We start from the raw sequence: 16,163 nt of genomic DNA on the forward strand, positions 1-16,163 counted from the left end.
CCTTATCCGTCATTTTGACTGAATGGGCTGTACATTTTCATTCATTTTCTACTTTCAGAAGTCAGGAGAATATTGTTACGTTTGGTAGATGAATGAATAATGAATAAATAGCTCACAGCAATGATCGTTGGTACACTTTTTTTCTTTTGAAAATGCTTTTTATTGCATTCATAGAGCAAACTTTTGTTGATCGTTAAGTCGTCACTATCCTCAAATACGACCCATAGGAGCGTTCCCTAAATTAGCGCCCCTACTGGCAACAGGAGATATGCTACAGAGGTATGTCTGAGTCGATCAGAGCACCTCGACAGAACTTTATTACAGTCACATTTTCCACCGAATTTGATGTTTTTAAAACTTTTACATACCCCACGACCCCATCAGTACAAGCCCTTTGCTACGTCAAAGTATTAATAATTCAAACAATTTCAGAAAATTAATATATTGTAAAAGCGTACTCTCCAGCTTTTCCTCCTGCTGTCGTTAATCATCACCTCAGCTCTCATGCAGACTGTGCTCATTGTAAATAGTCATAGAGCGGAAAGGCATGGAATTGTGGTTAATGTGCTGTAACTACAAATACCACGGTAAACCTATATATATGGTAAGTGTTGTGGTCACTGGGCATTTCACATTCGTTGAATGGCATTCACAACAGATTTGTAAAGAAAACGTCAAACCATAAAATAGTTTACACACCTGGACAAGAACGTTGGGTCACTCCTCCTTTTTGTGTGGTAACGATCATGGATGACGACACACCCGACAAACGAGAGAGAGCCCTTGATTTTAAAACGTAATAATAGTTCGTAATACGCTGCTTGAACAAATGACCTATGTGGTGTTTTTTAGGAGGAGGACAGTCTCCATCAGGAACAACAGGGCCGTAGATCTGCCTGCAGGAGGGTGAGAGGGTCACCTCAACAGATGAGGGCTCTGGTCACCAGGACACCCCTCGAGCATGACCCTGCTCATCATTGAAGTATAATACTGGTGAACACAAACACAAGGCACTTCAACAGCTTCTCATCTGTCTTTCTAGATGATGTTGAGATGCTCGTATGTTCTGTCAGCACTCAGCCATACTGAGATTAGCAACACATTCAACATCCAGCTGAAAAAAAGCATTCTATATTAGAATATTGCTCAAAATAACTGCTGAAATCAGATGAACAATGTTCAGTCGCTCTGAATTCAGACAAACTCAAGAGTCTGATGACAGAATCCAGTGCACAAGGAGAAATAAAGCATCACATAAAATAGGATCGATCATTATTACCAATGAACATTTTTACAATGATTGAACATTTAGTAAAAGTAAAACATTGTTTTATGAATGCATGAGGGATATCAGATGAATATGCATGTTTTTATTTCATACAGATAAAATACAGATGCAGAATACAGGCGCAATCCACTACATTAACAGTTTAACAGTTCGTGACCATATCCACATATTAATTAGAAAAGTAACAGTGTCAAAAAGGACGAAAGGTCCAGGGAACATCTGCAGTAACATTGTGATATTTCCTGCTGCCTAACGAGCCAAACATTTCAGTCACAGGAACGAGGTAAGTGTGATTTCCTGAGTATAAAGTCTCTCTTGTATTGTGTTTGCAGTAAACAGACAGACCTTAGTTTCAGTAGTCATGTCAAAGCAGTAACTAAATCAGCATACTATCATTTAAAAAACATTGCAAGAATTAGATGTTTTGTTTCCAGCCAAGACTTGGAGAAACTAGTTCATGCCTTTATCACCAGCAGGATGGACTATTGTAATGGGCTCCTCACCGGCCTTCCCAAAAAGACCATTAGACAGCTGCAGCTCATTTTAAAGCTTTCATTTTAAAGTACTTTTACTCGTATATAAGTCACTAAATGACCTAGGACCGAAATATATTTCAGATATGCTCACTGAATATAAGCCTAACAGAGCACTTAGATCATTAGGATCGAGTCAGTTAGAAATACCAAGGGTTCACACAAAACAAGGGGAGTCCTCCTTTAGTTACTATGCCACCCGCAGCTGGAATCAGCTTCCAGAAGAGATCAGATGTGCTAAAACACTAGTCACATTTAAATCTAGACTTAAAACTCATCTGTTTAGCTGTGCATTTATTGAATGAGCACTGTGCAATGTCGGAACTGATTGCACTGTATTTTCACTGTTTTCTTTTTATGTAAAATCATTTTCTAACTGTTTTTAAATTCATTTTAATTAATTTTTATTAAGTTTTTAAAATGGCTTTTTTTGTTATTATTTTTCTTCATTATTATTTTACTTTCTTTTATGTAAAGCACTTTGAATTACCATTGTGCATAATGTGCTATATAAATAAACTTGCCTTGCCTAAACAGAGCTCAAACACTAGCCGGTTTTAGTTTTACCCACAGCTTGCTCTTTTTAGGTGCTTTCCTATGTGATTAAAAATAAAAGATAAGTCAGAACAGACACAGAAGAACAGAGCTAGAGAGGAAAGCAGCGAGACCTGAGGTGCTCTGTAGCTCTTCCTCTGGTATGGAGGTCCAGAGCAGGTTGAGTGAAGCTGCAGTGCAGTGCTGCAGTGTGAAGCGCAGCGACGCACAGTGAACAGAGTCCAGATCTCTGCTCTGCAGGTTAATGTAGTTCTCCACTGAACTCAACAGACTGGACACAAACCCAGAAGAGCCAGACTCATAGACCTCTCTGATCACACACAGTCTATTCAGTTAATGCTGATTACATAATAGCACTAAACTCGAAAGAGAAAAGTCTTTGCACTGGATATTTTCATCTGCTTGTTGATTCCAGAGAGTTTACTGACATCACCAGATCTCAAATCGCGAGTCTGTGCTGAAGAGCTGTCTGGATTCAATTCTGTTGTTGAAGAGCCTACAAACACACACACGCACGCACACACACACACACACACACACACACACACACACACACACACACACACACACACACACACACACACACACACACACACACACATCTGTAAGTCACTTTGGATGAAAGAATCTGATAAATGAACAAACACATGTAAATGAAACACACACACTTAACACATTTTTAGCATTAATGATTTTCTCACCAGTGAGCATGACAATATAAACTATGAAGAATAAACAACCTGCTCTTTAATTTAAGAGGAAGAAAAACACTGTAAATAATCATTAACAAATAACTGTGTGCTACATCGTGACACTCAGACACACACCTTACTGTCTTTATGTTACTGTTGTGAGAGATGATACTGTAGATTTTCTCAGCCCCAGCGTCAGTGATGCTGTTTCCACTGAAACTGTGGTCAAACAAACAAACCAGGAATGTAAGAACTATCACATTATACTTGAGACATGTACACTGGGAGTTTCTCAGTCACTCACTCAATGATTTGAGCTTTGTGGAGGTTTGGGAGCAGCAGATCCAGACTGTGATCGGTGAGACGGCACTGACTCAGATCCAGTTCTGTCAGTCCTTCAGAATATTCCAGAATCAGCTCCAGACCTCTACAGACCTGTGGATCCAGCTGAGTCTGACTGAGATCCAGCTCTTCACCCAGAGCTTGAGAGAGAGACGGGGCTTCCTCAGGCCTCACATGAGCCAGAAACTGAAGCAGCAGAGGTTTATCACAGCTGAAAGACAGAGAGCAAGAGATGCATTATATACTAGGCCTGGGAAACAAATTGATATCTCCATATTAATCGATTCTCATGTCTATGGAACGATATCGATTCTTAAATCCTAAGAATCTATTAGTCTAGCCTGTTTTCAGTTAATGGACGGGAAGTTGAAGGGCACTTCCCATCCAATATATCACAATAAGCATTGTGCTTTGGTACATTTAATATGAAACAAAGTCTCAGATTTCAAATTCTCTATATTTTATTGCAGTATTCAAACTGTCACCTTTATTTATATAGCGCTTTAAACAAAATACATTGCGTCAAAGCAACTGAACAACATTCTTTAAGAAAACAGTGTCAATAATGAAAAAATGATAGTTAAAGGCAGTTCATCATTGAATTCAGTTATGTCATCTCTGTTCAATTAAATAGTGTCTGTGCATTTATTTGCAATCAAGTCAACGATATCGCTGTAGATGAAGTGTCCCCAACTAAGCAAGCCAGAGGCGACAGCGGCAAGGAACCGAAACTCTATCGGTGACAGAATGGAGAAAAAAACCTTGGGAGAAAGCAGGCTCAGTTGTGGGGCCAGTTCTCCTCTGACCAGACGAAACCAGTAGTTCAATTCCAGGCTGCAGCAAAGTCAGATTGTGCAGAAGAATCATCTGTTTCCTGTGGTCTTGTCCTGGTGCTCCTCTGAGAAAAGGTCTTTACAGGGGATCTGTATCTGGGGCTCTAGTTGTCCTGGTCTCCGCTGTCTTTCAGGGCAGTAGAGGTCCTTTCTAGGTGCTGATCCACCATCTGGTCTGGATACGTACTGGATCCGGGTGACTGCAGTGACCCTGTGATCTGGACACAGACTGGATCTGGTGGCTACGGTGACCTCTGAATAAGAGAGAAACAGACTAATATTAGCGTAGATGCCATTCTTCTAATGATGTAGCAAGTACATAGGGTGTTATGGGAAGTGTTTCCGGTTCCGGTTTACCTAATTAATGCAGCCTAAAAATCCTTTAACGGATTTGGATAATAAAAGCATATTAGTATGTTATGTGTATGCCAGGTTATAGAGATGGGTCTTTAATCTAGATTTAAACTGCAAGAGTGTGACAATGTTACAGACAATGTTAGGTAGGTTATTCCAGAGTTTAGGCGCCAAATAGGAAAAGGATCTGCCGCCCGCAGTTGATTTTGATATTCTAGGTATTATCAAATTGCCTGAGTTTTGAGAACGTAGCGGACGTAGAGGATTATAATGTAAAAGGAGCTCATTCAAATACTGAGGTGCTAAACCATTCAGGGCTTTATAGGTAATAAACAATATTTTAAAATCTATACGATGCTTGATAGGGAGCCAGTGCAGTGTTGACAGGACCGGGCTAATATGGTCATACTTCCTGGTTCTAGTAAGAACTCTTGCTGCTGCATTTTGGACTAGCTGTAGTTTGTTTACCAAGCGTGCAGAACAACCACCCAATAAAGCATTACAATAATCTAACCTTGAGGTCATAAAAGCATGGATTAACATTTCTGCATTTGACATTGAGAGCATAGGCCGTAATTTAGATATATTTTTGAGATGGAAAAATGCAGTTTTACAAATGCTAGAAACGTGGCTTTCTAAGGAAAGATTGCGATCAAATAGCACACCTAGGTTCCTAACTGATGACGAAGAATTGACAGAGCAACCATCAAGTCTTAGACAGTGTTCTAGGTTATTACAAGCGGAGTTTTTAGGTCCTATAATTAACACCTCTGTTTTTTCAGAATTTAGCAGTAAGAAATTTCTTGTCATCCAGTTTTTTATATCGACTAAGCAATCCATTAGTTTTTCAAATTGGTGTGTTTCACCGGGCTGCGAAGAAATATAGAGTTGAGTATCATCAGCATAACAGTGAAAGCTAACACCATGTTTCCTGATGATATCTCCCAAGGGTAACATATAAAGCGTGAAGAGTAGCGGCCCTAGTACTGAGCCTTGAGGTACTCCATACTGCACTTGTGATCGATAGGATACATCTTCATTCACTGCTACGAACTGATGGCGGTCATATAAGTACGATTTAAACCATGCTAATGCACTTCCACTGATGCCAACAAAGTGTTCAAGTCTATGCAAAAGAATGTCCAATAAAGATCCAATAAAACTAATAGAGAGATACACCCACGATCAGATGATAAGAGCAGATCATTTGTAACTCTAAGGAGAGCAGTCTCAGTACTATGATACGGTCTAAATCCTGACTGGAAATCCTCACATATACCATTTTTCTCTAAGAAGGAATATAATTGTGACAATAAATAAATGCTACAACAAACAATAAATGCTGTTCTGGAGCTTGTTTAATGTGGAGTGTCAGATCGCTGTAGCACCTCAGATCAACAGACACAGCAGCACATGAACTAATCATATCCTCCACATTAATAACAGCTTTAGCACAAATAATCATGACTAAACATCTGAAGGTTAAAAGAAATCCAACTTTACAATCCGTATCCTGTGTCTTGTAACCTCTCTATCAGTGTTTCCTCTGTGCACAGACGTCAATATAAAGACTGTTAACATTGTCATGTAATGTCACATTTACCTCAGTGACCATACACTCATTAATCTGATAGAAAAATAAACTTCAGAGAGAGGCATTTTGCTAAATATATGCACCATATAACATATTCATTATACATTTTACTGTTCTTCAATGTTTAATTTATGTTTGAATAAATCAGTCCAAGGATTTATGACAGCCACCATTATGTTTATATTAAAAAAAAAAACTAATTATAGTAGAAATATGTGTTATTGTAACTTTATCATTTAAAAAAAAACTTCATTAAGTGTAATTTAAATCAAATCAGTCAGTTTTAACCCTCAATATTATAGAAATGTAGTACCAGCTGACTCTAATTTATATTTTACAGCATTAGTTGAGAGATTTTTTTTCTTGGAGAAAATTTGTCATATATATCCAATATAATCGATATTGAATCGAATCGAAAGCTTGTTAATGAGAATTGAATCATGAAATTTTTGTCAAAACCCAGTCTTTTTATATACTGAATGGTTTTTTATTGGATCTGTGTGAATGTGATCTGTTGGTGTTTCTCACCAGAGCTGAACAGAGTGTAACACTGGGAACAGCTGATCCATTCCAGCTGTATGAATCTCACAGTCCTGCAGAATCAGCCGTGTCTTTGTGTCTGAATGAGCTCTCTGAATGACTCTGGATATCACACGGCAGTCTTCAGCGGTCAGATGTAGAGGCTCCGAGTCTGTGTTTGCTGTCAGATCCAGAGCAGAGCTGCAAGAGAAGTCCAGCTTGTGCTGAAGGACAGAGAGCAGAACAGCTGCTGTTTCCTGCTGGACATCAGAGACACTGCAGCAGTGAAGCATCTTCAGCAACAGTAGCCTGTCAACACTGAACACAGACGAACACTGGATCAGAACAGATTCTGTAACATCAGGCGAACACTAGATCAGGACAGTTTCTGTAACATCAGACGAACACTAGATCAGGACAGATTCTGTAACATCAGACGAACACTAGATCAGGACAGATTCTGTAACATCAGACGAACACTAGACCAGGACAGATTCTGTAACATCAGACGAACACTAGATCAGGACAGATTCTGTAACATCAGACGAACACTAGACCAGGACAGATTCTGTAACATCAGACGAACACTAGATCAGGAGACGAACACTGGATAAGGACAGATTCTGTAACATCAGACGAACACTTGATCAGGAGACGAACACTAGATCAGGACAGATTCTGTAACATCAGACGAACACTAGATCAGGACAGATTCTGTAACATCAGACGAACACTAGACCAGGAAAGATTCTGTAGCATCAGACGAACACTAGATCAGCACAGATTCTGTAGCATCAGACGAACACTAGACCAGGACAGATTCTGTAACATCAGACGAACACTAGATCAGGAGGCGTACACTGGATCAGGACAGATTCTGTAACATCAGACGAACACTAGATCAGGAGACGAACACTAGACCAGGACAGATTCTGTAACATCAGACGAACACTAGATCAGGAGACGAACACTAGACCAGGACAGATTCTGTAACATCAGACGAACACTAGATCAGGAGACGAACACTAGACCAGGACAGATTCTGTAACATCAGACGAACACTTGATCAGGAGACGAACACTAGATCAGGACAGATTCTGTAACATCAGACGAACACTAGATCAGGAAAGATTCTGTAACATCAGACGAACACTAGACCAGGACAGATTCGGTAACGACAGACGAACACTAGATCAGGAGACGAACACTAGATCAGGACAGATTCTGTAACATCAGACGAACACTGGATCAGGACAGATTCTGTAACATCAGACGAACACTAGATCAAGACAGATTCTGTAACATGAGACAAACAATAGATCAGGACAGATTCTGTAACATCAGTAACAGCAGCCATCAACACTTAACACAGACGAACACTAGATCAGAACAGATTCTGTAACATCAGACGAACACTAGATCAGGACAGATTCTGTAACATCAGACGAACACTAGATCAGGACAGATTCTGTAACATCAGTAACAGCAGCCATCAACACTGAACACAGATGAACAATAGATCAGGACAGATTCTGTAACATCAGACGAACACTAGATCAGGACAGATTCTGTAACATCAGACGAACACTAGATCAGGACAGATTCTGTAACATCAGACGAACACTAGATCAGGAGACGAACACTAGATCAGGACAGATTCTGTAACATCAGACGAACACTAGATCAGGACAAATTCTGGAACATCAGACGAACACTAGACCAGGACAGATTCTGTAACATCAGACGAACACTAGACCAGGACAGATTCTGTAACATCAGACGAACACTAGATCAGGAGACGAACACTGGATCAGGACAGATTCTGTAACATCAGACGAACACTAGATCAGGAGACGAACGCTAGATCAGGACAGATTCTGTAACATCAGACGAACACTAGATCAGGACAGATTCTGTAACATCAGACGAACACTAGACCAGGACAGATTCTGTAACATCAGACAAACACTAGATCAGGAGACGAACAGTAGATCAGGACAGATTCTGTAACATGAGACGAACACTGGATCAGGAGATGAACACTAGATCAGGACAGATTCTGTAACATCATACGAACACTAGACCAGGACAGATTCTGTAACATCAGACGGACACTAGATCAGGAGACGAACACTAGATCAGGACAGATTCTGTAACATCAGACGAACACTGGATCAGGACAGATTCTGTAACATCAGACGAACACTAGATCAGGAGACGAACACTAGATCAGGACAGATTCTGTAACATCAGACGAACACTAGATCAGGACAGATTCTGTAACATCAGTAGCAGCAGCCACCAACACTTAACACAGACGAACACTAGATCAGAACAGATTCTGTAACATCAGACGAACACTAGATCAGGACAGATTCTGTAACATCAGTAACAGCAGCTCTTCAACACCGAACACAGATGAACACTAGATCAGGACAGATTCTGTAACATCAGACGAACACTAAATCAGAACAGATTCTGTAACATCAGACGAACACTAGATCAGGACAGATTCTGTAACATCAGACGAACACTAGATCAGGACAGATTCTGTAACATCAGTAACAGCAGCTCTTCAACACCGAACACAGATGAACACTAGATCAGGACAGATTCTGTAACATCAGACGAACACTAAATCAGGACAGATTCTGTAACATCAGACGAACACTAGATCAGGACAGATTCTGTAACATCAGTAACAGCAGCCATCAACACTGAACACAGATGAACAATAGATCAGGACAGATTCTGTAACATCAGACGAACACTGGATCAGAACAGATTCTGTAACATCAGACGAACACTGGATCAGAACAGATTCTGTAACATCAGACGAACACTGGATCAGGACAGATTCTGTAACATCATACGAACACTAGATCAGGACAGATTCTGTAACATCATACGAACACTAGATCAGGACAGATTCTGTAACATCAGTAACAGCACCCTGTCAACACCGAACACAGACGAACACTAGATCAGGACAGATTCTCACTCCATATGAATAGTAAGCCTATTCTTAAATAACTGCCATGATGGCTTTTTTCTACCCACTTAATAGCAATGACTTTATGAATTTCTTCACTGATAAAATAGATAACATCAGAAATACAGAATTTCAGTCAGGTTTCAGGCCCCACAGAAACAGCACTGTTTAAAACAACATATGATCAAGCTTTTTTCAGACCAAGGCTGCATCTCATTGCTAGTTTTACTTGATCTTACTGCTGCGTTCGACACCATAGATCATGACATACTCATTCATAGATCGATTACAAAACTATACAGGTATTCAAGGGCAGGCTCTAAGATGGTTTAGATCCTACCTGTCCGATCACTCCCTTTTGTTTATTTAAACGGGGTCATCTCATTTATCACCAGTAAAGTATGGAGTGCCACAAGGATCCGTCTTAAGTCCTCTGCTATTTTCAATATACATGTTTCCCCTTGGTAATATTATTAGAAAATACATAATTAGTTTCCATTGTTCCATTGTTATGCTGATGATACTCAACTATACATTTCAACGAGATTAAAATTCAATTAAAATTCTATATTATCTATATTTCTTAATAGATAATCTTAAATAGATATTTCTTACTGGACCAAAAAAAAATATATATATACAGAATCTCTTGGATTACAATTTGCATCTAGACAGATGTACTGTTACTTCCTCTGTAATCAAAAATCTGGGTTTTATATTAGACAGCAATCATATTTCCAATTTACAAAAACATCATTCTTCCCTTTTACACAAGCTTCAGTCTAGATCATCCAGCCCTTACAAAGACCTGAGATGACTGAACACCTGAGAAGAGATGATGACAACCCCTCAGATGAAGCCAACACTGAAACAACATAAACTATCACATGTTGCTACAGGTTTGATATAAACACACAATCATTGCTTTTAATAGTGTTCATCGTCTGTTTGATTACGACATTAATGTACATCAATTTGACAGTCACCACTGACAAGCTACTACTAAATGTATTGTAACAACTTAATTTATTCGCTATACAAATAAACTTTAATTGAATTAAATTCTGGAAACATCATTAACAGCCTTCAAGTAGTTTTAGAAAATTTAAACCATTTAGTATGAATGGGAATCTTAAAGAATTATATTATTCTGAAGGCTCTAAATGATTCTGGGTGTTATAGTAGTTCCATTCATAAATATATTTTTCAGTACTTTTGAGATAGAAATGTTTGATTATGTTCATTTCAATTAACTGAAGAGCAGTTTTGTTAGACTTTTAAAGGACTGTGTTTTTAAGAGGTACCATAAATGCAAACCAATAACTGGCCTTAAAGACATTAAAAACAATATTAAAATAATTATAAAAATACTACTAACAAAACAATATGCCTTTAACTGGTTAAAACATAATTTAATGCCACTTCAAGGCTTGTAGTATGAATCACACAGAAAGCTAATGAATATAAGACACAGGCAGACCTGAGAGAGAAACAGAAGAACAGAGATAAAGAGGAAAGCAGCAAGACCTGAGGTGGGAGAGGTGTGTGAAGAGAGGCAGAATGCTCTGCAGCTCTTCCTCTGGTATGGAGGTCCAGAGCAGGTTGAGTGAAGCTGCAGTGCAGTGCTGCAGTGTGAAGCGCAGCGACGCACAGTGAACAGAGTCCAGATCTCTGCTCTGCAGGTTAATGTAGTTCTCCACTGAACTCAACAGACTGGACACAAACCCAGAAGAGCCAGACTCATAGACCTCTCTGATCACACACAGCATGAAGGCAGAGCTCATCCTGTACAGACACAACATATTTATCATTTTTAAATTGCTGTTTTTTTTTTTTTTTTTTTTTCTTTAGCATACTATGAATCTATTACAAAATACACATATTTATATGTATACAGTGTTGGGAAGGTTACTTTGGAAATGTAATAGGTTACAGATTACAAGTTACCCTGTTTAAAATGTAATAGTAGTGTAACTTTTTCAATTACTTTATTAAAGTAATGTAACTAATTACTTTTGAGTACTTTTTGATTACTTTTATAAATTTGTGAAAATTAAAGAATAATAAATAAAAGCATATACATCAACTTAAATACAGTTATCTAATAAGCATGTGACGTATTCTGTGTAATAAACTCCTGAAACATTGGTGTTTTTTTGTAAACTGCTGTCTCTTTGTATATGATGATAGTTTTCCTAAAATAAGTAAAATGCATATGAAGTGACACAGAGCAGTTCTAGAAATTATGTTTATGTGCTCGTGTACTCCTATATTGAGGCGGCAGAGGTTGAAAACACTGCGAGCTTCAGTAGGCCTATGTGTAGTAAATGAAACCATGTCTTTGCCATTAATTTACAGGAGGGGCGGACTGGGAAAAAAATTCAGACTGGAAAATTCAAACTCATACAAACAAATTCATGGACAAAACTATTTTTTGTATGGACCTGACATAAAAAAAGGTTTAAATCTTTAATTTGGGGACATGCAAAATAATTAAAAGTTCTCTCCTGAACGGCACCTTCACTTCCATTTTTCTCTTCAGTCTCTTTATTTTGCCCTGTTATCCATCTCTCTCATGACTTTAATACTCAAGATTGAACAAAACTATACTTTACAATACAATACTCTACAATACTACAATATCTTTATAGAAAAATCCTAATACTGTATACGAAAATAACCTTTTTTTTTTTTGCAAATGGATTTGTATTTATTTTTAAATAAATACATTTGTAAAATAATTTTACATTTTTGGCTACCACAATTAACCAATAGTAACCATTTTCTCTGGATTTATAGTTAAATGTTAAAATGTTAATTTTCTTAAGGGTTGTGTTGTTGTCTGTATAGCTCCCCCTAAACCTATAAAAAAAATCTGATTTTTTTTCAAGCTAAATTACAACTGTAACATTACAACTGATAATAATGATGTCCTTTATATAGTATTTTGAGTGATGACTGATGAGCAACGTGCTGCTGCTTGATTAAATAAATAAAAAAAACAAAGACAAAAAAGCATCTTTACAGATGAAACTGACCTGAAACCCTGAACAGTAGTTCTGCTTCTCTGCTCCAGCTGTCCACTCTATTCTCTCTCTCTCTCTCTCTCTCTCTCTCTCTCTCTCTCTCTCTCTCTCTCTCTCTCTCTCTCTCTCTCTCTCTCTCTCTCTCTCTCTCTCTCTCTCTCTCTCTCTCTCTCTCTCTCTCTCTCTCTCTCTCTCTCTCTCTCTCTCTCTCTCTCTCTCTCTCATTGATTACTCTGAGTCTGATCCAAACCGTTTGGCGGAGGCGCGGAGAGCGCGCGAGTCATGACTAACACTTCATGACTTATTAGAGATTTAATTATCAAATGGCCGATTCGCAAATGATCGCTTTAGTACATTCGGCGTGCAATTATACAATAATGATATTAAATAGTGGGGCAAAATCGGCTGCCATGACACCGGGAATTGTCCCGGTTCTCCCGGTGTCCAGTCCGCGCCTGATTTCCACAGACACGCGGAATGTGCAAGTCATATATTGCATTTTTGGGGCTTAATATTCACAGACACTAGTCCATGTCATGTTTTGATTCAAGTGTACTGACCTACTTTTGATTTAGTCATCCAAAATGTGGCATATTTCGTCCGCGTTAGGCATTTCTTTTTTATGACTGGATTCTACGAACCAGACTGTATTTCCGCATCCCGGAAATTATTAGCGCGGTATGTCTCAGAATAGTCAGTGCAATTTGGGAAAGAAATCAGTTAAATCTGTATGTGGATGTGTGTAAATATTCAAATGTAATCCCCTTTGTAATCATTAAAAATTTCATAAGTAACTGTAATTTAATTACTCATTTTTTCTTAGTAACTGTAACTAATTACAGTTACAATAATTTTGTAATTAGATTACGTAACGCCGTTACATGTAACTAGTTACTCCCCAACACTGTATGTATATATATATATCTATACACAAAAATAAAAAATGATAGGCTACATTTTACATGCAGATTTTCTCAAATAAATAATTACTTGTTTACCGTTTAAACTTAACCTGGTTCAGGAATGGCAGAATTTCTCTGATGTTGGCCTGAATGTTACTCTTTTTGAGGTTCAGAGTGATTTGTTGAATTCTGCATTGCAGGAAGTAATGAAGCTCTTCCCAGCTCAATGAACAGGAAGTCAGATCCCCGTCCACTTTCTGCAGGAAGCATTGAGTCAGTTCCTCTTCCTGAGCTTCATAGACACATTTAACAAGCTTCTGGAGAGTCTCTTTGGACAGTCTACACATACAGAGAGAGAGAGAGAGAGAGTTGATTATATTTGTAGATATGAAATCAAACACTTGAAATGTGTCCTACAGTCAGACCTGAGAGACACTGGTCCCTGGTGACACAGTAGCACAGACACAGAAACAGACTGAATCTTGTATTCAGTCAAGTTCAAACACTGGACAGTCCAGAGTCTCAGAAGGATGGCTAATTTGCTCAGGATCCTGGACAGATTGCTCTCTGACTGCTGTTCCTTATTCAGATCAAGTGTGAGCTCATTAACGGTGATGGGAGCTCGAACCTTCATAAACCTCAACGCCTGCACAACTCTCACCAGCATATAACCACTCAGCCTGAAAACAACAACACACATTGTAAATATAAGCATTTTATCATTTACAAAAACCATAAACCATAAAATAAAAACGGCTTTGGAGGTGAACACGACAAATCCCATGATTCACTTTCTGTTGCTATAATGATCCAGCTTCATCTTTCATCTTCATCTAGCAGTATTGTGCTTTAAGTTATTAATAATCCGGTCTGTACCTGAGTGCGTGTATGTTTGTGAGGTGTTTGAAGAGAATCCTTGTTCCTCTGACAGAGACAGCTTTAGGTTTGAGAGTGAGGTCGAGTCTGTCAGAAGAGAAACATAAGAAACTCCTCGCATTTTATGCAGTACATTAATTCATGCAAATTATAAAAGACTCATTAAAAATTTAAAACAAAAACATTGTCAAGTTTTGAGGGAGGACAGATGAGGTAAATCAACAGCCTGAGGACTCGAAAGCCATGAGACATGAATGTCACAAAACAAAGACGAACCTCAGCTGTGAGATGTGTGGCAGACACTGAAGGAGACTCTTCACGTCACTCTCTTTCTCTGACAACCCACCTAGCTCGACTGTTTTCTTCTCTGTCTGGAGTTTCAGCACTTCCAGGAGGACAGAGCTCTTTCTCTTTGAGAGATCTATGATCCAGACATCATCACATAACTGGAAAACTGACTGTAATGCTGGAAGAAAACTTCTGCCTGTTTGAGTCTCATATTTTTTCACATGTGAGCACAGATCCAGCAGGAAATCACACTGAACATCATCATTATAATATTTGTCATCAAAAGGGAAGGTTTTGTAGCTGCACACAGATGACAGCAGAGTCAAGAATCTTGTTTCTTCATCAGTTTCTCCTGCAGCAACACAGAGCTTCAGCAGGAATCGGACAGCACACATCCTTCTTTCTTCATCATCAATGAACAAGAACCTGATAATATACAATCAAGAACCAAACACTTCATTAATTTGACTCATCAACTTACATCACATAATACACTACTTCACATCAGACACACATAAATAATTAAACAAGAAACCCAGAAAACCCAATCTCCACTTTGATATTCTATTCTCAGAAAAGTGGAATACATCAAGTGTTTATGGAACCGAAACTCCATCAGTGACAGAATGGAGAAAAAACCTTGGGAGAAACCAGGCTCAGTTGGGGGGCCAGTTCTCCTCTGACCAGACAAAACCAGTAGTTCAATTCCAGGCTGCAGCAAAGTCAGATTGTGCAGAAGAATCATCTGTTTCCTGTGGTCTTGTCCTGGTGGTCCTCTGAGACAAGGTCTTTACAGGGGATCTGTATCTGGGGCTCTAGTTGTCTATGGTTTCGTCTGGTCAGAGGAGAACTGGCCCCCCAACTGAGCCTGGTTTCTCCCAAGGTTTTTTTCTCCATTCTGTCACCGATGGAGTTTCGGTTCCTTGCCGCTGTCGCCTCTGGCTTGCTCAGTGCGGCAGTGGCTCAGTGGTTCATGTAGGTTGTCTACAAACCGGAAGGTTGGTGGTTCGATCCCCGGCTCCACCTGACCAAGTGTCGAGGTGTCCTTGAGCAAGACACCTAACCCCAGCTGCTCCCGATGAGCTGGATGGCGCCTTGAATGGCTGACACCACAGTCGGTGTATGAATGAGTGTGTGAATGGGTGAATGTGAGGCAAATTGTAAAGCGCTTTGGATGGCCATGTGGTCTGTTGAAAGCGCTATATAAATGCAGCCCATTTACCATTTGCTTAGTTGGGGACACTTCATCTACAGCGATATCGTTGACTTGATTGCAAATAAATGCACAGACACTATTTAACTGAACAGTGATGACATAACTGAATTCAATGATGAACTGCCTTTAACTATCATTTTTGCATTATTGACA

At 39.0% G+C, this 16,163-nt stretch overlaps 1 protein-coding gene across 3 annotated transcripts in view; it reads right to left on the reverse strand.

The window, feature by feature from the left end:
• Positions 1–2,762: 2,762 nt before the first annotated feature.
• LOC132149698 (uncharacterized) overlaps positions 2,763–16,163 on the reverse strand; it is a 58,128-nt gene continuing 44,727 nt past the window's right edge. The window contains exons 8-15 of one of the 3 annotated variants that reach the window (XM_059559102.1): positions 14,507–14,593; positions 14,056–14,310; positions 13,727–13,969; positions 11,230–11,487; positions 6,720–7,028; positions 3,373–3,621; positions 3,204–3,287; positions 2,763–2,872 (exon numbers count right to left, since the gene is read on the reverse strand). In XM_059559102.1, coding sequence (XP_059415085.1) covers positions 2,806–2,872; positions 3,204–3,287; positions 3,373–3,621; positions 6,720–7,028; positions 11,230–11,487; positions 13,727–13,969; positions 14,056–14,310; positions 14,507–14,593 — 1,552 coding nt within the window. In that variant the 3' untranslated portion in view covers positions 2,763–2,805. Of the gene's footprint in view, positions 2,873–3,203; positions 3,288–3,372; positions 3,622–6,719; positions 7,029–11,229; positions 11,488–13,726; positions 13,970–14,055; positions 14,311–14,506; positions 14,594–14,782; positions 15,221–16,163 lie in introns of all 3 variants that reach the window. The other 2 variants (XM_059559099.1, XM_059559101.1) reach the window with 2 other exon arrangements.

This window comes from Carassius carassius, chromosome 9, assembly GCF_963082965.1.
Source record: "Carassius carassius chromosome 9, fCarCar2.1, whole genome shotgun sequence".
In the NCBI taxonomy this organism is placed as follows: domain Eukaryota; kingdom Metazoa; phylum Chordata; class Actinopteri; order Cypriniformes; family Cyprinidae; genus Carassius; species Carassius carassius.